This window comes from Physeter macrocephalus, chromosome 8 (assembly GCF_002837175.3).
Source record: "Physeter macrocephalus isolate SW-GA chromosome 8, ASM283717v5, whole genome shotgun sequence".
NCBI lineage: Eukaryota > Metazoa > Chordata > Mammalia > Artiodactyla > Physeteridae > Physeter > Physeter macrocephalus.
This window is the reverse complement of record NC_041221.1, coordinates 28,099,596-28,123,293: the sequence shown is the minus strand read 5'-3', so window position 1 is coordinate 28,123,293 and position 23,698 is coordinate 28,099,596. Positions and strand designations below refer to the sequence as shown.

At 49.9% G+C, this 23,698-nt stretch overlaps 1 protein-coding gene across 3 annotated transcripts in view; it reads right to left on the bottom strand.

Annotated features, from left to right (window-relative positions):
• Nucleotides 1–23,698, bottom strand: part of TRIO (trio Rho guanine nucleotide exchange factor) — a 375,721-nt gene that overhangs the window by 71,239 nt on the left and 280,784 nt on the right. For all 3 annotated transcript variants that reach the window (XM_028492812.1, XM_055086510.1, XM_055086511.1), the window contains exons 32-34: nucleotides 21,863–22,005; nucleotides 21,152–21,251; nucleotides 9,261–9,504 (exon numbers count right to left, since the gene is read on the bottom strand). In XM_028492812.1, the coding sequence (XP_028348613.1) occupies nucleotides 9,261–9,504; nucleotides 21,152–21,251; nucleotides 21,863–22,005 (487 nt within the window). The remainder of the gene's footprint in view (nucleotides 1–9,260; nucleotides 9,505–21,151; nucleotides 21,252–21,862; nucleotides 22,006–23,698) is intronic.

Genomic DNA, 23,698 nt, shown 5'->3' with positions numbered 1-23,698 from the left:
ATGTAGAAGTCGGGAATGAATAAAAATGGTGATCTATACATGGCCAGTGGGACTGTGGGAACCAGACTTCTCAGTTTATACCTTTTTAGTTTTATTTTTGAACCACGCGAAACATCTAAAAATAAGTTTTAAAATTTGGTATTTCTTCCCTTCTTTAGAAAAGAAGTTCTGAATGTGGTGTCGCTGAAATTGTATGTAAAAGTTTTGTACCGATGTTCGTTTTTCTGGGACTAGGTACCACAGCTTCCATCAGATTTGATCAGGGACACATGATTCTAAAGCTTTCCGGGCGCGCTGCTTCAGAATCAGCCAGGATCTCTGAAGGTATTTTCCCTTCTCCTTGCCGTTTGCAGCTCAGCTATTAGGATCTACAGTCAAATCTTTCAAAATTCTGACTGCTGATGGGAAAGTAAGCTCTAGGCACACAAAATAATCACAAAATCATCTCACGTTTCTCAGAACAGAGAAAGGAACGTAGAAGCCAAAGCCAAGCACACTTTAGGTTTTTCTGGCACACACTTGCCCATGGGTGCTTAGGTGCTGTTTTATCAGGTGTCCTCAGAACCACGATCTAGTAAATACTATCAGGAAGCAAGTGCCAACTGACTCTGACTGAAACATACATGAACATCCCCTCCACGTACAGCATTTATTCGTTTTCAAAATACTTAAGAAAACCAGCGCACTGTACTACTGAACAACCTCTTACCAAACACATCATCTCCCTGTAATTTTTCACAGCTTCTGCAGGCGCTAATTAGAGTAAACTTAAAAGAGAAACCCCAGTTTGTCTAATAAATCGCGAAGTCTGGTATGCGTACGTGTCAGAAAGGAGACGGTGAAAACCGTCGAGCCCACGGAGAGGCAGGAAGCAGACACCCTGCCCGGCCCCAAGTCACCCTGAACAAGACACGTTTCAATTCTCCCCGAGGATCACCTCTCCCCTGATTACATACCTTTCCCTGAACACTGTGTCATGACCGGCTGTGGGAAGACGGTGTTCGCATTCATTGTTTATGGCTTTGCTCTATAAATAATTTTTCGTGATCAGCTAATATGGATGGCGTCAATACCTGCTCATGGCTTTTTCCTGTTTTAATAAACACTTGCACGTAAAGTCGGAGCATGAAAATACCTGCAACGTGAAGCACTCAAGAGAGTCATGGCCCACTTGTGAGGCTCCGTAATTACACGCTGCATGGAAAGTGCTCCTTAATCACAGGTCTCGGGCTGATCCCAGAGCCCCGGATCCACAGGGCTCAGGGGAGAGACTAAGTCTTTCTTCTTGGTGCAACTGTCTGTTCCTCGGTTTTTCTTCCCACAGGGATTTACATTAGCAGCTGTTCAAACAGACAAAAAAGTGCTCTTTTCCAAGCTAATTAAAAATATATATATATATAGATCTTCCATTATATATATTCTTAAAGAACGTGTGGGCAGATACAGGTTCGAACGTCTATGCATCAGTGTGTCTGGGGTGGACGTGTTTTCTGATTAACGGGGACAATCTGGCACTAAGCAATTGTCTAAATACAGCAGAATCACAAAATATTCAACTAAAAATTTTAACATTATTAAAGCCTTTTTAATGCCTTATGTTTTCCAAAAACATACATGTCATTTAAAAAGTCATAAGCAGTCATCGGTGGTAGGAGACTTAGATTCATCCTCGGGGAGGAGGGTTTCATGACTTGGGAAAGATGATACGCTTGGGTTGAACAAATGTAAACCAAGTTGGCCCCAATATCCTTGGGGAAGTGCAAGAGGCCTGCTGGGACCAGGAGCTCCATTTTTGGTTGCACAGATTTCTATCGAAGGTAGAGAAGCAACTGAGCATCTGCAGAGCTGCTGCTTTTCTGGGTGGCAGGGGGCTGGGAGAGAGCACAGGATGAGGCCTTGGCCCCGTGCACAGAGGCCAGGCTTCCTCTCCCAGGATGGGGCGTTCCTCTGCCTGGGCTGCATGGAGCGGACGCCGTCCCAGGAACTGGGAAGGTGGTCTGGATGGGGGTGAGGAATCTTAGTAACTGCTTGTATTCCGAGCAGGGAAACCGCTTTAAAGTGCCCCTGAGCTTGGGGGTCAGCCAAAACCAGATGTCGGGCACAGGCTGGGGGCGCAGGTGGTGAGGCCAGGGCCTGGGATTCCTGCGGGACGACGCACCAGTGGCCATCTGAGTCCTACTTTTCCACTATCTGCAAACCTCTGCTAAGTCCTGTCACCTGGTCTCACCTGTACGGCACGGGACCGAGGGGCACGGGAGCTGAGGGGCGGGCAGTGGTGGGCGCCACCCAGCAAGCAGGCAGGGCCACGACCTCACAGGGCCCCGACGTGGACAGGGAGCTGAAGGGGCTAGGTGAGGAGAACAGCCCTGGAGGGAGGGCAACGGGGCTCCGACGCACTGCAACTTGGTGTCCGTATTTTACCCTCCCCTAGTGGCCGTGCCAGTGGTGACCCTGAGAATCAGTTGTGGAGTTTAGAACCTCCAGGTCTGGGACCGGGGCATTCATCCGTTCTTTCACTCTAAGAAATTGCACGTGGTATAAACGGTATGTCCATTTTTCACAACTTTGACCAGTGGCCCCCATGGATTTCTCTATGTAAGGTGTATACCTTTAAAGTAAAAAACACAGAACAGAACTGGACAAAGCGGATTATGATGAACCGTACTCATTTGCCTGTGAACACTGCTGAGACCCCTTGCCCCCCAAGCTACAGGCCTCGATTCTTCTCTTTTGGCTGTGCTGGGTCTCAGTTGCGGCACTCAGGATCTTTAGCTGTGTCCTGCGGACTTTTCTTAGTTGCGGCATGTGGACTCTTAGTTGCAGCATGCATGCGGGCTCTAGTTCCCCGACCAGGGATGGAACCCGGGCCCCCTGTGTTGGGAGGGCGGAGTCTTAGCCACCGCACCACCAGGGAAGTCCCGGTCCCCAGGCCTCCATTTAAAGCCCTCGTGCCCACCGTTCAGGGTGCCGTCTCTCCATGACGGCTGTGGGTGGAGGCTCTCTGCCCCTCATCAACCCTGCTGTTTAAAGCCTGCGTTACTTGTACTTCCTCCATCACATTTATAAGTTCAGCACTATTACTGCACCCATCGCTCCTACTAAAACGTTTTAAAGTTCTTTCAGTGAGTTCTTGTGAGGTTCCTTGTGTGTCTTTAGTGGTCCCTGGAGTTCATCATCTCATGGGGCCTTTCTCAGGTTACCCTGATGTTAGCCTTTGTGTTGAAATACTTGTTAACTGCCCCCTCACCCCCCCCAGACTCACCGGATACATTCATTTTTTCCTGTAGGATTTTTTATTTGGTGAGAAGGGACAGGAGTGTCAGGCAGGGGCAAGGGAGTAAGAGCCCCCACTCCCCGTAACTTTATGACCACACCAGGGGGAGAAAGAGGGGATGTGTGCACTCATCGTGTGTGTACCTGTGCACACGAGCATGAGGGACGACGCCTTGTGGCACATGTTAGGAAACTGGATTTTATTCTGTGACCAACAGCAAGACACTGAAGAAATTCAAGCAGGAGCACAGTATGACCAGATTTGTGTTTTAGCTGCAAGAAGAGCGTGAGAAGTGAGGCTGGAGACTTAGTGGGAAGGAGGCAACGGTGGCGATGGAGAGAAGAGAATATGCTTGAAATATACTCTTTTGATAAAGGTAACAAAATGTGGCAGGCATGCTCAAAAATTAAACACAACACTGTCACGATCCAGCAATTCCACGTCTGGGCGTTCCCCCCCCAATGCACGGAAAGCAGAGACTCGAAGACAGCACTACTCACAGCAGACCCCAGTGTCCATCAACAGACGAATGGAGAGCAAACGGTCCTCCATCCACACAATGGAGTAAGAGCCAGCCTTGAATGCAAGGACATTCTGACACAGGCTACAACACGGATGAACCCTGAAGACATTATCCTAAGTGAAACAAACCAGTCACCAAAACTTGGGAGGACAGCCTAGTGACTGAACATTTGAGAGTCAAATATTCAGGCAGAGAGAAGGACGGATAGGAAAACCCTGGCAGAGAGTTTTGAGAGACAAGGAGGAAGCCCAAGGTGGAACCCAGAGAAAAACCTACATTTCAGGTCGTTTCTCATGAAAAATCTCACTTTCCTAGTATTCATTTGGATTAAAGAAAACGTCCCATTTCATTGATATCAATCATGTATCACTGCCTTTATGAAAGATAATTCCTGGGTCTTCTCTTTTACCTGATTTTGATGGCACCCACTTTTCTGTAGGTGATGTGGTAAACCGGAAACCACAGGGGATTATTTCCGGAACGTCGTTTTCAGTAAGTGTGGTGTGCTGAGTCAAAGCCCCAGGATGTAGAGGCCCAAGTGGTTAGCAAGCAACAAATTTTATTTCTCATGTTTTTGTTCCTCTGTTTTTCTAATGAAGAATTCAGAGAGAAAAAAATCATGTTTTTAACTTCTTCAAAGTGAAATGCAGGTACTGACCTATATACACTACCCCAGAGAGAAAAACTTTACAAACAACTTTAAGAGAGGTTAAGGCTAAGGTTCCTAAGTGGGTATTTTCTCCTAAATATATCAACAAACTAGCAAAAACACCACCTGGCCACCTCATTAGGGGTCAGCGTAAGGAAAAGGGGGAGGTTTGGAATTGGCCTTCATTCAGAAAGGCCTCATGAGAAATACAACCTGAGGACGTCAGAGCTGGGGAGGACCTCAGGGACCACCCATTTCCACCCGCCTCAGGCCCCGGGTTGCAACGTCACCAAAGACAGAGATGGAATCAGAACTCGGGTCCTCCTGACGCAAAGCACAGACCTGGCGAGTTCAACACATCACCTCTTCTAAAGGCTCCACCAGAGACGTCACTCTCACCCCTGAACTGTCTTCTCTTAAAGCTGAATTTTAGCAAAAAAACAATTGAGTGGTGGCTAAAAGCGCAACTCCAACTGGGCCAGGCCAGACAGTGGAAGACCTCAATTGACAAGTGGCGCCATGACAGTCACACGGGCAGTGCTTCGGACGCGATAATCCGGGCGTGAGGACAGTGCAAGGACCACCTTAAGGCTGACGACGGATTACTGCTTTACCCTAAAAAAGCAAACACCGTCCAAAGGCCGCCACGACGCGCTTCAGGCACACGACCCGCAGGAAGCTCGGGGTGCGGCTCCGCCCGGTTACTGACCCGAGACAACCCTACGTTTACTGAGTATCTTCCACCCTCTCACCACCACCTCTGGGCACTGCTGCCCATCCAGGGCCCCTGCACCGCTCCAGGGATGCTTGCTGGGTTACCCCCGAGCCATGCAGCTAAGCTCTCAAACGCTGTCACGTATGGTAGTTCTGGCTGTGAAGAAAGAGAACAGCTGACCTACTCAGTCTAGGGTAGCGCCCCGAAGGGGATGTGGTGAACGGGCCTCGTCGGGAATATAAACATTTCTGACATTCCTGTTTACTTTCCGGGACCAAGACTAAGTAAATAAACAGAGAACAGTGACAGCTTTCCACGCTGAGATAGCAAGACAGAAAAATCCCTTGGATTTTCTAAGAGACGGAAGATAATTCCGTGACCCCGTAGCAGCAGTCAGTCAATGATCACACGCGGGGGTCCGGGGGCCAGTGCTTCTCAACCCGGCTGCTCGGCGGACTCGCCGCGCCCCAGACCAGGAGAAGCTCCGCGGCGGGAGGTGGTGTGAAGCACACACACGCGCTGCAGGGAAACAGGGACTGGCCGGGCCCCGTTCTGCCACAGTCAGTGGCTGCTGCCTGGCTGCCACCTGGGACTGAGAGGCTGCGTCAGGGGAGAAGGGCGGCCGGGGCAAGACGAGAGCAAGATGCCAGACGCCAAGGCCGCCCGTCGACAGACACCGCTCCACGGCAGCCCCTCCCGTACGGACCTTTCCCCGGAATCACGTCCACACTGGAGTCTAGCCTCAGACCCCAAGATACCTTCTTGATGAACAAATTGTCCGATTATACTTCTTGTTCATTGAAGTCAGTGATGTCCTATCCTCCCCCGACACCACCCAGGGAGACACAGCAGGGGCCAGGGAGCCGGGGCTCGTCAGTCCTGAGTCCTCGCGCGGTCCAGCGCGCTTGCAACCGCAGCCACGCCTCAGGGCGCCCGCGAGCCGGCCGGCTCACCGCAGCCGGTGGGCCCCTCTGGGCCGACCTGAGTGCTCGTCCTCACAGCCACACCGCAATCCTTAAATATCACACACAACCAAATACACAGACACTTAAGCTCAACAGGCATGGGTTTCCCACTGGGAACTTAAGGTGTCTGGACTGGGGAGTTGTGAACAAATTGAGGCGCTCAGGCTGAGAAAACTGTGGGACTAGAGACGAGCGAATGCGCTTGTTCCTCCACCTGGAAGGTCAGAGCAGCGAGAATCACAGACATTTAAGGAACCAGAGGTCAACAGCGAGTGACCAGGGCCGAGACGCCACGACCCCCACCCCACCCGGCGCTCCGGAGCTGTGAAGCGCGTGAGAGGCAGGACGGCCCGCGCGGGCGACTCCGCGAAGCAGGCCCAGAGGGCGCGGGGCTCCCAGCTCTGCGGGAGGAGGGGCCGCGCTGGACGCCCCCCGCGGTGGCCCTGCGGCCCAGCCCGGCTCTCAGCGCCGAAAGGGCTCAGGATGAGCCGCAGACGCCGGTCGAGCAGCAGCCCCGCCGGCCCAGCGCACGCGGTACGTGAACAGCCCGCGGTCCTCCGCACCCGAGAGCCAGGAGGGGAGCTGTGGCGCCGAGCAGAGGCCCTGGGGAGGGGCGGCGGCCTCTCTCCCGCAGTCCCCGGGGCTCGTTCTGGACCCTCACCCCTTGCCGCCCCGACTACCCGACGAAGACTCTCCTCCTAGACGGAGCCGCTGGTCACTGCCCGATTCCCTGGACTTGACCGCCCACAGGAGGCTCTGGCAGAGGCTTGTCCAAGAGCCCAAGGGGGGTCCTCCCTCCCCCATCTGCCACCCAAGCCCCAACACTGCCGGGGACAGACCACCTCCAGGGCTTCCCTGCACTACAGGAAAAACAAACATTCGGAAAAGCAGGAAGACGATGCGTAAGGCTCCGAGCCCCAATCTGTGAACTGACGGTTAGTTCACAACAGGTTGTACTCAACGAAGAGACACCTTCTCAGTACGTAGAGGGTTTGGGAGGAGCGGGAGTGACGTCTCAGGTGCCGGAAAGTCACAGAATGTCAGAGAGAAAAGGCTCAGGGGACAGAATGGTAGCTAAGCCAAAAGACAAGCACAAACCCAACCTCGGTAGGAAGTTTTCAGGACAAAGGCAAGCGTGATAAATACACGGTTCTTTCTGCTTGGCTAGCCTGCAACTGCGAACACCAGGAAGTAGAGAACACACCACAGGAAAGGCACATGTGAAAAGAAATCTTTCCGAACAAACGTTATTTGTAGCTTAAGTTCACCGGGGCTCCTCTGCATATAACAGATGAACGTGAAAAAAACGTTGTACTTCATTTTCAACTCAGACTCAAGGACTTAAATACATTATGCAACTCTGGGAACACCCAGGCGATGCGCCAACGGGTAGCCCAGCACAAGCCGCTATGTGAGCTCAGAACTCGGTACCACAGCAGGGCAGGTCCAAGGCTGCCGGCACCGAGGGGCAGCTTCCCCGGACACGCAAGCGGATGCCTCAGCTTCGGGGCAAAATCGGGAAATTCCCGGCCTCTCTCTTTGGATCCCTGGAGACACCAGAGCCTCATTCTTCCAGCTGCTTACTGAGGTGACGATACGGTCACATTTAGGCCCCGAGGAATCCGGAACATGGTTGGGCCTGTAATTCCCGAGGGGGCTAGTCACCGGCTGTTTCCTGTGCAGCTTCACTTAGCTCAACGCCATGACTAACCCCTCAGCAGCCAGAGGATGGGCTGCAGGACGCGTCAGGACGAATGTAAAGAGGGCACAGCTGACCGACTGTGAATGGAGCAACTGGAATGTTCCAAAATTAAAAGAACTGGAATATGCAGAATATAGTGGAGTTGTCTCAGGAAGGGTAAACCAACCGCAGACGCCCCAATCTGGAAGAATCGGCCATCTGCCAGCAATGGCAGAAAACCGAAGACTGACCTGATGCGGTTTGAAGCATATAAACTCTACCCGCTCTGCGTTTTTCTAGAAGCTACAGCTCAGTGTTTCTGAAAAGGTCTTAAAGGCTCAAATTAGCTCCTCAGTAAGATGAGAGATTAAACCAGCACCGTCCAGCAGACACAGTGCAAGCTGCGTATGTAATTTAAAATTTTCTAGTAGCCATCATTTAAGTAGTAAAAAGAAACAGGTGAAATTAATTTTAATCATACATTTTATTTAACCCACCCTATAAAGTATGTTATCATACCAGTTTGCCATGACTATAAAATAATTACACATTCTTCTTTCATGGTAAGTCTTGCAATCCAGTGTGTATTTTGCACCTGCAGACCAGCTCAATTCAGACAGGTCCCGTTTCAAGCCACATCAGTCCAGCAGCAACCATGTTGGACATTCAGGATAAACAGACTCTCATACTCTTGCGGGGAGCTCGTTACTGACCCATCCAGACACACGCGCAAAAGCGGCCTTGCTACAGTTGCCTGCCTCTAAAGGAGTCTCCAGTGCCAAAGCCGTTTTGTTCAAATACCTTGTTATTTCAGTTGAAAAGCAGTTTTTTCAAAAGCCACCTCTCTTGTCACAGCTGCAGACCCCTGACACTGAGCCCTGCCTGACTCGGCCAGCCTCCCCACCGGGGGGATCCAGCTGCGTTCCCTCTCCAGGCAGGGAACCTGGGGAGTTTGGGATGCCCCGAGACACTTTACCAAGCTATAAAGACAAACTCTCAGGACTTGCATGCTTGACTGTCTAGCACTGAACACTAACAAAATAAAGAATCCACAATGTGAAAACCTGATTAGGAAGATGCTGAGTCTGGTTCCACCTCCCCTACCTGTTTTCAACATCACCTGGAGGAGAACAGTGTCTTCTCTGTCTTCTCCATTTATGAATGACACTGGCCCCCAAAACAACAGCCCCCTTGTCCTTCGCTAACCCGCTATCTTATTACACGGCCCTGGGAAATGAGGCGATGCTTCATTATTTCTGAGCGACAGGTGAGATCCTTATTCCATCTCAGCTCCAGATGGATTAAGAAGGCCCGGAGACACAGGGATAACGGACTGGGGCACGAGTGACCAGGAGGGATCGTACCTATTATGAGGCTGCAAGAAGCGGGGACAGAAGCACCGGTGTCATTTCCAGTAGGACCGTCACTGCCATCCATGCCCGCGAACTCCTACCTTTGTGGTTGAAGATGCCCTCCATTTCCATGCTACTTCTGGAGTGGGCGATGCACAGGGAGCCGCAGGGGACCAGGCCTTCCGCCGCGGGGGACCGGTCGGTGGTCCGCACCAGACACCAGTCGGGCTTGTCATGGGGCCGCTCCAAGACTTCCACGGTCTGGCCACGGCGGATGGTCAGCTCGGTGCTGTTACAGGCCGTGAAGTCGTGGATCACCACTGTCAGCTCACAGCCGCCGGACAGCTGGGGAGGGAGGGGACAGGTCAGCGAGCCCAAGCCACCAGCCCTCAGCAGGCGAGGCTGGTGCCTGGGCCGGGAGCTCAGCCCCCATCCCACGGCTGGGTCAGAGCACCGGGCACCAGCCGAATGAGGGCTCTCCCGTTTCCCTGTCCTTTAGTTTAGGTCCCTTTCGAAACGCTCGAATGTTAACTTTTTCACATTCTAATGTATAATAATGATTTTCTGTGTGATACACTGTCAGAATCTGATGGCTTTCCATGAGAGTGTCCAACTACTTTTGTGCCTGAGACGTATGTCCCTTCTCAAAGAGTGCCACAAACCGGTGACCCTTGAACGACGTCGCGGGTTGGGGCGCCGACCCCCTTGCATGGTCAAAAATCTGCGTCTAACTTTCGACTCCCCCCAAACTTAACGACTGGTAGCCTACCGTCGACCAGAAGCCTTACCAATGACGTGAACCGTTGACTAACACGTATTTTGTATGTCATATGTTTTACGCACTGTATTCTGACAATAAAGTACGCTAGAAAAAAATGTTACTAAGAAAATCATGAGGAAGGGAAAATACATTTACAGCACATATATGTACTTATTGAAAAACAACGCACGTACGAGTGGACCAGGGCACTGCGTCTGTTTAAAGCTCAACTGTACTCATTTTTAAACTTAGGGCAAACTAGTAAGAACTCTGCTTGTAGGCCTTTGGGGGGATTGTTGCGAAATATGGTGATAAAATCAGATGGAGGTCGGTTCCGGCCTGGCGAGAGCGGTGCGGCCGGGGCAGTGCGGGGTCCTCAGCGCCTGGGCCCCCCGGATCGGGAGGAGAGCCGCAGAGCAGGGAGTGCAGCATCCGGAAGCACGGGCGGAGCACGCCCTTCTCCCTCCAAAACCCTCCGAGAGCCCTCGCCAGCCCCCAGGATACTCCCTAGCGCGAGCTGCCCGCCCCTCTGCCACCCACCCCAGCTCCGCCGGGCTCCCTCCCCGCCCCAAGCCTCAACACGTCCCTCCACATGCTGTGTGGACACCGGCTGACCCCTCGTGGGCCACGTGGCTTCTGGCCTGAAGGGCCTTTCCCTCCTTCCCTCCTCTCTCCTCTCCTCTCAGCTCACTCCCACGTTCTGTCCGAATTCTTCTAAGTCTTAGGCCCTCTGAAGCACACCCAGGAACTCTGTAAAGAGCATCAACTCCATGATCTCTGCTTGGAAAACAGGTGCAGGGCCTTCTCACGACCGCTTGCTGTCCATCTTCCCTTAGACCGTACACGCCTTGGGGACAGCTCACAGGTATGCTCATTATTGCCCCCCCGTAGGAGAATCTTGGGACCAGCTCCCCGTCTTTGGCCCGCCCCTCTGGCCCTCCACTCCGGGCCGCCCCAGGCTCAGGCTGCACACCGTACCCTCCGTGCCTCGCACTTCCAAGCAGGCATCCGGGCCTGCTGCTTCCCCAGCCCTTCGAAGCAGTGAGTCTGGGACGTGACTCATTACTCGCCCTCACATCTGTTTCTCTTCCAGCGTTGCCTGTTGGGTAACGGTATCACAGGCAACCGCACTCCTCTGCACCCCTGAAACGCGGTCAAACGGACTCCACAACGTGTTTCTGACTCCTCCCTTCCTCAGCACGCCCACACCTATCACTTCATTTGGATTCCTGCACTGGTCTCCTGAGTGCCCTGCCCGATCCAGGCTTTCCTTCCAAACCACCTGAACGCTGCCGCCAGAGTTACCTTCTTAAAATGTTCACACATGCCATCCTCCTATTCAAGAACCTTAGACACACATTCCTTAGTATAAGACGCAAAGTTCCCGTAAGCGGGTCCTAGCCCGCCTCCCCGGGCAGGCTCGGCTGCTTCTCCCGTGCTTCACAGCCCAGAGTGGCCACGTCCTCCTTCTGAGGTGGGTCCTGCGTGCCCTGTGTCCATGAGCCCTTCTGCTTGGAGCCCTCACCTCCCCAGTTGGTCTCGTCTCAGCCCCCGTCAAATCCCTCTGAGAAGCTGCTGCTGTCTCTACCGTCCTTAGCACTCTGTCCTTAAACAAATTACATCTCAAGTCTGACACGAGCCAGGCTTTGGTTTGTGTGTGTGTGTGTGTGTGTGTCTGTCCTCGGCACCAGAAAGCAGGTCTGTGTCATTCTTCTGCGACCTTTCCATGCCCAGTGTGTGAGCCCCCAGGTGCCAAGGGCCGGTGCACAGCTTGTAAGAGGAAGCTAGCAGCAGGCTTCTCCCAAAGCTGCCTCGGGCGGTGCTTTGTACCCAGCAAGTGGTCACACATTTGCTGAAGTGAAAAAGGCAAGATAGGTTTGCTGTAAAAATGAGCTGTCTGAAAACCAAAACAAAACATGGGCTCTTCCTCTGTGACTTCGGGAGTGAACTCTGCCTGTGTGTTTCCTGTCCCCCCTTTGGGCATCAGCACGGAGACCACAGAAGAAGAGAAGACGGTCTCTGGGCTGAGCTGCGATGTGCAGGAGGAAGGGGCGGCCAGGCCTGCTGCCGGGAAACGTCCTGTTCCAGGGAGGCCGCCCAGCCCCACCCCCAGCAGAGAACTGACTCCTACCCGGGCTCGCAGCCCTGCAGTGTCCTCGGCTGCCTGCCGGCCCCTCTGTCACGCTCCATGCTCTCCACTGCCCTCCTGTCTTTCCAGAGAAAGTTCAGATATTTAGAATAAGAAACACATGTCCACTTGACAACCACAGAAAGCAAAACAAAACAAAACTCTTCCAAAATAAAGCATAAATATCGACAAAAGGGATTGTCTTTGCTGGGCCACAAAGGACATTTTCCCCAAGTGACTAACCCCCTTCTAAATTTTACAAACTCCTCTTTGGAAAAACTACGCTGAATCTCACACATTTCTCTGTGAACAACCGAAGATGCTAATGTTAAAAGGTTAACAGCAGAGGCCCAGCCCGGAGAAGAATTTTCCTCGTAAAACCCCACGTTATGGAAGTGGTTAATCCCTGTAACGAAAAGGAGGAATGTTTCCCATCCCAGGGAAAACGTGACCCGTTGAACGAGCCCCGTGGGGAGCCCAGCCTGCCGAGGGCCCTCAGGCCTGCACTCCCCACGGAGCCTTCCCTCGGCCCGAGCCGCCCGTCTGCTGGGCCCGCTTGTGCGCGTGGTCCCCGCGTGTCAGCACCCCCGGCCCTGGGAAGCTCCACTTCAGACGTGCTTCCTCATCACCAGCCTGTGCTGGTCTCCTTCTCCAGAGCTGTAGGAACCTTTCAGACTGCTCAAAGGCACGTGGTGTGTTCTGTGGGTGGGGGAAGGGTGGGAAGGGAGAAAGCGGCTGCCAAGAGGAATGAAGCTAGACTTTCTTTCTGGCACTGAGTTTTCAGCCCCTCACAGAGTAATTAGAACTATTGGAAACATCTGTGCACTTGACAGAGCCTGAGAAATGAAAATCAAGGCTGTTCCGACAAAGAATCGCATACCGAGTCAAAATTCTTTTTCAAAGCCTTTAGAGAGTTAGCAGCAAAATCTAGTACCAGAAGAATGTCTTCAAACAGTGCTAGAATTATCATTAAAAAAAACCATATCTCCTTGGCTCTACCCCTAAGAATAAACTGACTTTTCCCATAAGAATCTCCTGCACAAATCTATAAGGGGAGGATTAAATGGGCGTTTTCTAGTCCAGAGAGGAGACAACCCATGGATTTCTGCCTCAGTGTTCGCATTTGAATATTTTAAACTTATTCCAAAGCTTGTCTTTGAAACCAGGCTTGTTAATTAAAAAGACTTTTTTTTTTTTTTGTATAAAAGACTTACAGTAACTATTCTGGAGTATCAGTGCAAGCCATTACAGCCTTTTACTAGAATTAAACTCCTAATTAGAAAAAGTTTGGGTTATCTTTGTTTATTGTCCGTGACATTTCTAGCCCTAGTGACACAATTTCATCACTATGTTGAAAGTGTTACCATTGCATTTATCTAGTTTAAAAGTTCACTTTTCCTTTCCAACCATATTTTGTGAAAGTTTTCACATTATCTTTTTCACATCTATATATTTTATGGACTTGTATCACGGGCTCCTTACCACAAGCATTTGGTTTAGGATTGCAATTTATGAAAATCTCAATTTCCATGACTCACATGAACTCTTGTGACATTCTCATCAGAAGATTTTTTTTTTCCCAATCTTTCTGCTTTTCACCTTAAAAAAATTAAATGTGGGGACTAAAAAGCATGACAGTAAAATGGCCTTAATTGGAGCAAGGACCATGGATGCTATAATGAAATGTCTCCTCCAAGACCAGCCATGTCCCTCGGAAAGGGCTGCCGGGGGAACTCCAGTGATGCCTGATGCACGGACCATTAGCAGAACCAAACCCGGGTCCCTTTGCCTGAGTTCTCTCAATGATTGAAAATGAACAAGTTGCTGTGTTTCACCCAAAAGAATGAAATACTCACCTGGTCGCAGGCACGTGAACCTTCAAAAACGGTCACACAGAACAGAACTTTACTTTTTACATTTTCTGGAGAAACCACAGTATATTGTTTTGCTTTGCCTGAACCCAGTTAAAGACAGTAACTGAAGCAGAGCTGTGGCTGGGCGCTTCTCACCCACCGCTCGGGCTCTGGCATCCCCTCCCTGGAGCTCTGCAATGAGGCATGTCTACTTTACAAGAACGTACAGTTCTTGAGAGACAGCAGCAAACACCTGATTTGAATGACTGGCTCGCAGGTGAGTTCTGGGGCGGTTCCGCCAGAGGAACAGGGGCTCTTTACGACTGACACGTGGATGGTGTAGTCCTCCCTGTAAATGAATCTGCTTCGAGAAGCTAAGATCAATTGCAGGTGGGTGTCTGGCCAACTTTCCGAGAGCGCTTCAAATGGAGAGGGGGAAGCGGTCTACTAAAAGCCACCTTCCCCTATGGAATAGAGTGTACCAACCCACAGTCACATGCTACAGCCCAGCACGGTGCAGGCACTAGAAACCTCACAAAAGGGCCTTGCGGTTTTGTGCAGGCTTCACACAGAGCAGACCAAAGAGTGGTTCCCCGGTTAAAGGGGACTAGAAAGTACAGCTCCGTTAATTACCAGCTCCGTGGTTACAAGAGAAAGGCCACCACCGGCAGCCAGAACAATTCCCCAAGGAAACGCATTACCCCAGCTTCTCCCCGGGCAACTTCGCGGAGGCCGGAGGCTTGGGCTTCTCAGCGGCTGTCCTAACCACGGGACCATCAGGCCCCTTGCTTACCCCAAACCCAAGGCCAAGTTCACTGGAGAAGCCGTCACAAAATCTGCTGCTGGGTTTCCAAGAGGACCACTGTGAATCTCTCACAGACTGGGGTGCAAAAAGAAATCTGTCAGAACTGAAAAATGGTTAAGGTGGCAAAAATGTTGTTTCTTACCACCCTTCCCCCAAGAAAAAGAAGAAAAGAACGAAACAAAAGGAAACAGAAAAAAAGAAAAGAAAAAGAAAATCTGTGAGAAAAAACTTTTTCAAAAGCAGCAGCTTACCCTACCCAACGTTTTTACCCAGAAAAGAAATACTGAGTATAATATTCAGGGAGGTTAATCCTTTTACTCTTTGCTAATGTGATCACACGCTGGTTCTGACATGCAAATATCCCTTGGAAGCCTTCCTCGACTGTGATACACATGAGGTGCAATGGAAAGTTAGATGTCAAGAAGCTAAATTTAAAAGCTAGATTTGAAAAGGCAAACTTTTAAGGGTAAAAAGCCGGGCAGACCAGAGAGAGGACAGCTCCCAGGTACCAGGCCTCCAGGCTCAGCAGCGGCTGGCCTGCACCAATGCCACACTTGCCCTCACTCTGAACATTTTAGAACGAGAGGCGCAGAGGGCTGAGCCGCGGGGCATGAATGAAAAGCTTCGCTGGCTGAAAAGCAGAAAAACCAACGAGGCTCGGGAAGCAGTCAGCTGGACCCACCTGTACTACTTTCAATCACAGGCCCTGGAAAGCAAGACCCCTCTTGGGACAACTGAGCCCAAAGGAGCCTGTTTGCTGTGTTTCCTGAGTAAGCAGCACTTATCCAGAAAAGTTCATTTGAAAGGCCTCTTTTTTTTCCCCCGAAAAGCTAAGGTATGCCAGCCAGGGAACCAGCCGACTGGGTCCCTCACCCAAAGGAAGAACAACCAGAATAAACCACCAGCCTCGGGTCTGAATCAAAGATGGGCCGTCATTGCCAACAGTGGCCTTGACCAGCACTTGTAAAATTTACATTGAAGAGCACTTCTCGATGCACCACTATTTTTAGAAACACTTCTGTTACAGTTATACCTAAAGCTGTAGTTTTGAAAAATCTGCCTTTTCTTAGAACTGAGGCTCTCTGCTCTAGCAGCTCTCTGCTCTGGGGGATTTTGTTTTTCTGATTGAGTAACTAAAGTTAGCAAAGACTGCATTCATTCTGTGGCTTTATGAGAGCACTTGAGAAACTTCTTAAAAACTACAAAAAGCCACAGTCACTTAGAAAGATAGAGGGAACCAATGCCAGGGGCCACCCTCGCCAGGCTGCCGGCGGGGAGGGCCTCCTCTGCTTGTTCCTGCGGCACCTGTCCTGGGCCGCACAGGGGCTGATGCCCTTGCACCCGGGAAGGCACGAACCGACCTCGTGAAGAGCACGGACTCACCCTACGGCTGATGCGGCAGGATGACAGGGGAGCGGCGGGGGAAACGTTTCAAGCAAGAGTCTCCCGCTTCTTCAGAGGCTGCCCATTCAACACGTGATCAGTATTCTGCTGTCGAGCCACCAAGACGCGCAGGTTCAGGAACCGAGTCTGAGCAATTTACCCTTGGCACAGCTTCTAGCTCCTAATGGACACAATTAGCTACTAAACCCACCGCAGTCAAGAGTGCTCCACCAAGAGGCTGACGTACAGCAGCCTCTAACAGCCAGTAACGAGGGAGGGAGAAGGAGGCAATTTTTGAAATGAAGACACAGTGACCGTCCACATCTAGGCAGTGCTCAGGGCGTGTAAGGCACTGTTCCAAACGCACATTTTTAATGCTCACAGCCCTGGAGTGGGGAGTCCGAATGTCCCGTTACAGATGAGGAAACTGAGGCACAGAGAGGCTGCTGAGAAGCAGAGCTCAGACGCCTGGCTGGGGAGCACCTCCTTGTTCTTAACCATCTGCTGTTGGATGCTAAATACCTTGCTTACTCGACTCTGTTACGCTCTGGGCAGAGTCAGGACCCTTAACTGATGTCCGGGGATTAAAACTATGTGCTGCCCCCAGAGAGGCTTCTGAACGAAGCGACTCAACTTCACGCCCACGCGGGCAAACCTACACGAGGCTCTGGGACACCCTGGCAGGGGCGGCAGGCTGCGCAGCTCCTCGAGCCGAGGCTCCCTCCTGCTTCCGGCAGCTGCAGGCAGAGGCGAGAGTGTGAGCTTAGGCGGGTGGCACGCAGCGCCAGGTATGTGAGGAACGGGGCTGAATGCAAGCGTGAGGCACTTCCTAAGTAGGCTGAATGCAGGCTTCCTTTCTCCAAAACTTGAATCCAGCCTCATTTTAAAACGTATTGGCATTAATTACTTTACATACTACCTCAGCGCTGCAATTTATGTAAATCCATGCAAGTTCCTATGGTGCAAAGACCGTCACTTCACAGAGGTTTATTGACTTTTCAACTACATAAATTTCATATCCCCAACACAGTGCTATATATACTTCATGAAAAGAAACTGAAACCATTTATTTTTTTTAAATGTGTGAATTCATATACTCACATCACAAGCTTAGGGGCAATTCGTGCCAAGTATCAGTCTCAACTGGATTTCTCGTTCATTACAAATAAGCACGGCACAGCTTCAGACCTAAAGAAGGCTCACACCTGGTCCCCTGCTGCCTTGGGCCGCTTTTCCACAGCCTGCCCTGTTTGGCCTTGGTTACTTTTTCATCCTGACCTCAAGATGATTTGTTCTATAGCAGTATTTTCTATTTTCTTTATAATATAAATTTTTGTTATATGAAGCAAACCACAGACTAATAATGCATACAGAAATAAAAAATATTAAAAATGCTTCTTTAATACGCCAAGATATTTAGCTCCTCCTCAGCTCTAATGTGAAATAACAGGGTCTAGACCCCGCCAGGTAATTAGATCCACATTCCGTTTCTGGCTTCCACTCTCTATTCTGGGTGGCCCTGCGAGGGTCACCTGGCCTCCCTCGTCCCCGCAGTGACCTGATGTCCCCTCCCAACATTAGGGAGACAAGCTCAGGACAAATGAGACAAGAATCTGGCAAGCATTTGATTTCTTTGGAACCCAAATTATATTTTCATGAGATAGCTTTATCAGCACAAGCACCATTAATATGGGCAAGAATCAGTGCTACACTTACATCTGGAACAAAGAGATGGCGGATTTTAAAACTGACGTTTTCGAAGAAGGAAAGGCGCTCGGGGGGCCTGTGGTCTGTATCTGCTAACAGTGTCCCTGGAGAGAGGGTGTCTCCAGGCCCCTCCTTAACTGACTCTTCTAAAACCCTGTGCCTCATCTGAGAGTTACGACAGCAACAACTTTTCCTCAAGAGTTCTCCAAGAGGCCAAGCCGAAAACATCCCCCCCACCCAGTTTCTGAAATGGAACCAAACTCCATGATAACAGCTAACTCATAACAGACATCATAAATTAAGTCAAACAGGCAGAATATGGTTAAGTAATTTCCCTTGCCAGATCTATCTGCCCATGTCATCAGAGGCTATTTAAACTTGAAATATGTAGGGGGGAAAGAACCTTGGGACATATGAAAAGTTACTGCCATCAGAGATAACAGGGTTTTCTGGTTAAGCCTAGTGCACAGTAACAGTGCAGTTTACAAACTGACTCCATAAAGGATGCAGTTTCTTAAATGTATTCTCCTGAATCATCTACTGACCCTGAAATGTTCTACCAGAGAAGTACATAAAAGGAGATGGCTGCAGGAAAACCTCCCCAAAGCAGAGAACAGACATGTGTAGGCATATGTGTGGCCGCAAACACGGGCCTTCCCTTGTATAAGGCCTCAGGGGTACGGCCCCTCCAAACTCCACATTCTGACTTATCCATATTAAGTCTCACAGGCTGCTTATTTTCCTCCCAAATACAGAACACAAGAACGGAAGAAGACAACCCGTTGCAATTCTACGGTCTTGGGAAGACATTTCATCCTTTTTGTGTACTTCCTATTAAGGACCTATGGCCTCCATGAGGGGTATTAAAGACATGCCACATCCACTTAAGAAAACAGTTTTGGCACGTCACTACGCGAGACGGTTGAGAGTCCTGAGAACATCAGGTAGGCTGAGAGCGGCTGAGTGAGGGGCTGCTATCGCAGCTTCACCCGGGAGCACAGGCAAGGCGGGCATCTGCAGAAGGGGCCCTGGCGGGATTTCTGAGCTACGGAATGAAGTTCGGTGGTAAAGGTATGAGATGAGGTCAACAGAAACTGGTGAGCTACCTTCACAGATAAAATATTTAAGAGGCAGTTCTTTAATAATTCTAATACCCTGGTCGATCCCCAGTGTAAAATGATTAATTTCGACAAACCTAGACTGTTGTTAGTGATGTATCCCTTCTCTCTCACTGGGTACACAATGTGTTGTCTTAAAAGCAACAGCTCCTAGGATAATGCCTTACTTTTCTACAGGAGTTGCACAGACTCAAATCCAAGTTCACATAAGCCTGTTTTGCTACAATAGATTCGAAGTGAACTAGTTGCCTCTTCCTAACTCCAGGGCAGAGCCTTACCTCAGGGGCGAACCTCCTGTGAATCCCGGTCGGCGCCCCGCAGCTGCCAGCCCCCAGCGTCAGGGGACAGGGAGCCCGGGGGCACCAGCACACGGTTCTCTGGGCCAGAGGCACAACCTGGCACCAGGCAGCTCCAGCTCAGAGCCGGGGGCCGGAGAGCCAGGAGCCCCTTCCCAGGTGCAGGGGGCGTTTCCAGACTCCCAACACCACCCATTTATACATAAACCACCCAAGAAGCAAAGCTACCCTTTCTTCTTGGGCCAACCACCAGAAAAACCTTACCACCCCTTCCAAAAGACAGAACTGCTTACATTTATTTTTCTCTGGCAATTTCATTCACATAACCTGTTTTTTAAATAAACTTTTAAACTCTGGTAAACCCAGACCAGATCCAGGAGAGGACCTCGGGTAAGACTGTGCGTTTGGGGCTTGGTGGCCTCCGCTGGGGCGGCGACGTTCAGCCTCGGCGGGTCTGTGAATAGGTCCCCTCGGCAGGAGCCACGATTACTCTGGATTTTTCCTTCAGGTGGAAGTCTTGTGTAACTATTAAGATAACCCGGTCACCTCAATTACTACTTTTTTAAAAGAAAATACTTGGGATTACTCTAATGAAATGTTTCCAAGTTCAAACTTTATTTTCTTCACTGAATGACTATGGGGGTGGGCGGGGCTTGGGGAAAGCGGCTATTAGGGACCAAATGACTGAACATGTCATTTCTCTTATTCCTCATTATTACTACTGGAGAGAAGTATTTGCTGAACGTAGTACACTGAGCTCCGAACAAAATCAAACGAGACGTTGTTTTTGTTCTCCCAGTCCTGTTACTCTAAGCACTGTAAGTTCTAGGACTTATTATTTAGTGAAGTCAAAAAGGAGGTTGAGAAAGAGCTAATTACTCAAATTAGAAGGATTCTGAAAATGAAATCAGTGTAGGAAACCAATATCTTTAAACCTACTTACTTCTGTCCTGGAAACAACATTCAACACCATGAATCCTGCAAAAGCAAGTGAGAAAAGACAGAAGCCTGGGACTCAGACTTGCCATCTGAAGCAAACCCCGACACTGGGCTCTCTCCTCTGACAGCGGCCGTCTCCAAATGACGGGAGGTCAGGAGAGCGAGTGGGCTGTGGAGACATCGTGCAAAGGCAGACTCCTCCATCCCCCTCGGGACGAAGGTCTCTCATGGGAAAGTCCAGCCCGTGTCAGGCACTGAGAAACCCAGGAATTCTGAACCAATGGCAAGTTCAATGAAACCTGTACTTGCTGTCAAAAACTTGTTTTAAGAACTTGGTCTAGCCTTCTAGAAAAAGAACAGAATAGGTATTTATCTCAGTAGGAACTGAGGACTCTGTGGACATCAATGCCTCCACTGGCTTTTACAGGGGACTCTGGTCACCTGTGCGTGGTCACGTAAGCCCAGGGTTCCAACTTCTCCCATCAGTTTATTTCGTAGGTTTGTTGATTCTATCAAGACAGAATCACAGGACACTCTAGGCCACTGCTGTAGAAGGTAAACCTACAGACTTCTTTGCTGCAAATCAGATCCTCCTTCCTGGTGGTTAGTCCACGGGCGCCTCAGGGCCCACCGGCAGATGCCGCTGCCCCCGCTTCAATCAGAGCACCCCGCTTTTACACACCAGGGCTCTGTGTAAGATTTAATCTAAAATAATAGGGTCTTCTGCTTAATGTAAAATAAAAAAGCTTAAACACACTGCCTTAGAACACTCGGATAGAAAACCATGTAACGGCACTGGGAAGGGCGAGTGATTTTCTCCTGAATCTTCAGGGTTCAAGTCTGCTAGCCCCGACACTGCAAATCTTTGCTCCGGGTACCATGTCCGGGCACCTCTTTTAACTCATGGCAGCTGTTTGAAATGCTGATGACAAACTGTCACTTATCGACCGACCGGAGACTGGCCACGTGCACCTCCCCAAAGAAAGGGCTAGTTCTGGCTCACCTTATCACTGTCCAGCGTGTTCTGAGACGTCCGGGATGCGATTGAAATCGTATCAGGCTGGCTGCTGCCATCTCCTTGGCTATCCAGATCCTCTCCATCCCTGGAGACACAGAGAAATTCCTGACATTGCTGGATTTGCTTTTCAAGAATGGTAAAGATGGGCTATCAGCCATTGGAGGAAGAACAGATTTGTTTAAAGAGGTGCAAATCGGTCTCTGATTACGGCTGCCACCATGGTATTAATGACGATAGATGACTCTTCACTGAGAACAGTCTTTTTGCTGGGCTCTGGGCTGAGAGTCTAACATCTACCACTGCACTCAGCTCTCACAGCAATAAAATCCAGTTGATAGGGTCACCGCCATTTTAGAAATGAGAAGCAAAAATGTCTAGATGCTACATAACTTGTCCAAGGTCACATGCACGACTTACACATGAGCACAGATTAACACTTGGGGTGGAAAAGGAAAAGAATTAGGGATTTGTATATAGACTTCCATTTACTTTAAGCTGAAGGAGGTTGTTGTCTTGACACAGGAATTTCATTACTAAGAATGATGTTATATATAAATTGTATTCTTTAAAAAATTACTCCTCAATATTTCTCAAAAATATTTGAGAAAAATGATTTTTGAAAAATAGTAAGTTAGCATTGCCTTGTTCCTTTCCTTCAGTAAAAGCGAACTTACAAACAAGTCCCCAGGGACTGACCTCCTTCCCTTCTGTCTCGCTGCCGGAGCTGTTTTGGGGATGTGAATGGGCTCCTTCAGGGCGCCTTTCAGGTGAATGGTCCTTTCCTGGATCACTTCCCGGATGTGCTTGATCCAGTCCTGCTTGTTTTCTATACTGGAGGCCTTGACAAAAAAAAAAAGTGTTAGAATCAATCAGGATACAGAAGGGGCCTTTTCCAGAACCTGCACTAACCACACGCAGGTCCCCACATTCCTGGAATTGCCCATTTAAAAAATAACTTTTCAGCAGAAAAGCAACCATCTCCTGTGTTTAATTTCCCACCAAATAAATGACCCTAATTTTGAATATTTTGTCATCAAGACCGTTTTTATTCTACAGCGTTCATGTTATTCCAGATCTCTGAATATTCTAGTAATCAATCATTCTCCAGCCCTAAGACCTGTTAAGCAGCCCTGGGTAAATATGAAAACACAACCACCCCCAAACCCAAGTGTCCTGAGGCCCTTCAGGCAGACAAGCGGCCAGTGGCCCATAGAGCATTGGCAGGAACCTGAACCAGTGCCCCAGAGCTTGCCGCCTCGCCCCCTCGGACTCACGATCAACAGGTGCAGCTGCACCGTTTCCCCACCTGAGTCCGCTCCCCATCCCCACTTGCACTCTACGGAGTTGGGGCCTCCCTAATCCTCCTGTTATAAATGAGGACCTGCAGTCTGGACACGCCGGAAACGTGCCTAAGGCCACACTGCCAGCAGGTGAAGAAGCCGGGATTCCCGGGGGGTGGACACCCCAGCCCATCCCCGCAATCTCTGCCTGCATCCACCTCCGGTTAGACCACTGGGATAAACCAGGGTAGCCTACTGTCAGTTACATATGGTGGATTTCCCTCAACTCCACTGCAACCTGGAGAAAGGCTCTCTGGAAATGACACATCGTAGATACTCAACGAGCATCGGTTGAATGAACACATATGGCATCACTTTTTCCAGATTTTTTTCTTTCGCTGTGCCTCAAAGGAGGTGGTTTTTTTTTTTGTTTTTTTTTTTTTTCCTTTTTACATGTTCTGGGCCTTAGTAACAGTTTTTAATTTCCTTACAGAAAACATCAACCTCCTATGATATAAGCATAATTCCCTGTGAATGATTAAAACAATCATCAGTGGGGTTATGGATGAGATCACGCAGGGAGGGGAACCCAGCATTTTCTCATGGTGGACCTTGTTTTTGAAAATACAAAGTCAAAGCCCATGCTGGGAAAGGAAATTAAAATTGAGAACTCTCTTTCTAAATAAAATGTTTTCACTGGAGGATGTGTCTTCAAAGTTAATGAGAGGTAGTAACAGAGAAATAAGTGAAGGATAAAAGGAGCCTCCGCTCCTCTCCCCAGATCTGATGCCAGGAGAGCAGTAAAACCAATTTCTCCTGGGGTAGGAGGCAGGGTGACTAGGGAACAGGGGAGTCTGTGCATGAAATAAGTATCTCAGGATGGAAAACTGTGAACAACACAGAACTATTGGAATTTAAATGCCTGATACAAATGTTTGGGACGTTAAACAAGGGGAAGTATCTGAGAAAGGACATTTGGCAAAGTTTGGAGATCTGTACCATGTTCAGAAATAAAGAAAAGTCTCATAAGTTAAGTAGAGCAAACTGACCATTACATTTATGGAGAGCAATTCTCCTAACCTTAAATAAATTAAACAAGGAAAAAAGGCACCAATTTTGGGCTTCCCTGGTGGCGCAGCGGTTGCGCGTCCGCCTGCCGATGCAGGGGAACCGGGTTCGCGCCCCGGTCTGGGAGGATCCCACATGCCGCAGAGCGGCTGGGCCCGTGAGCCATGGCCACTGTGCCTGCGCG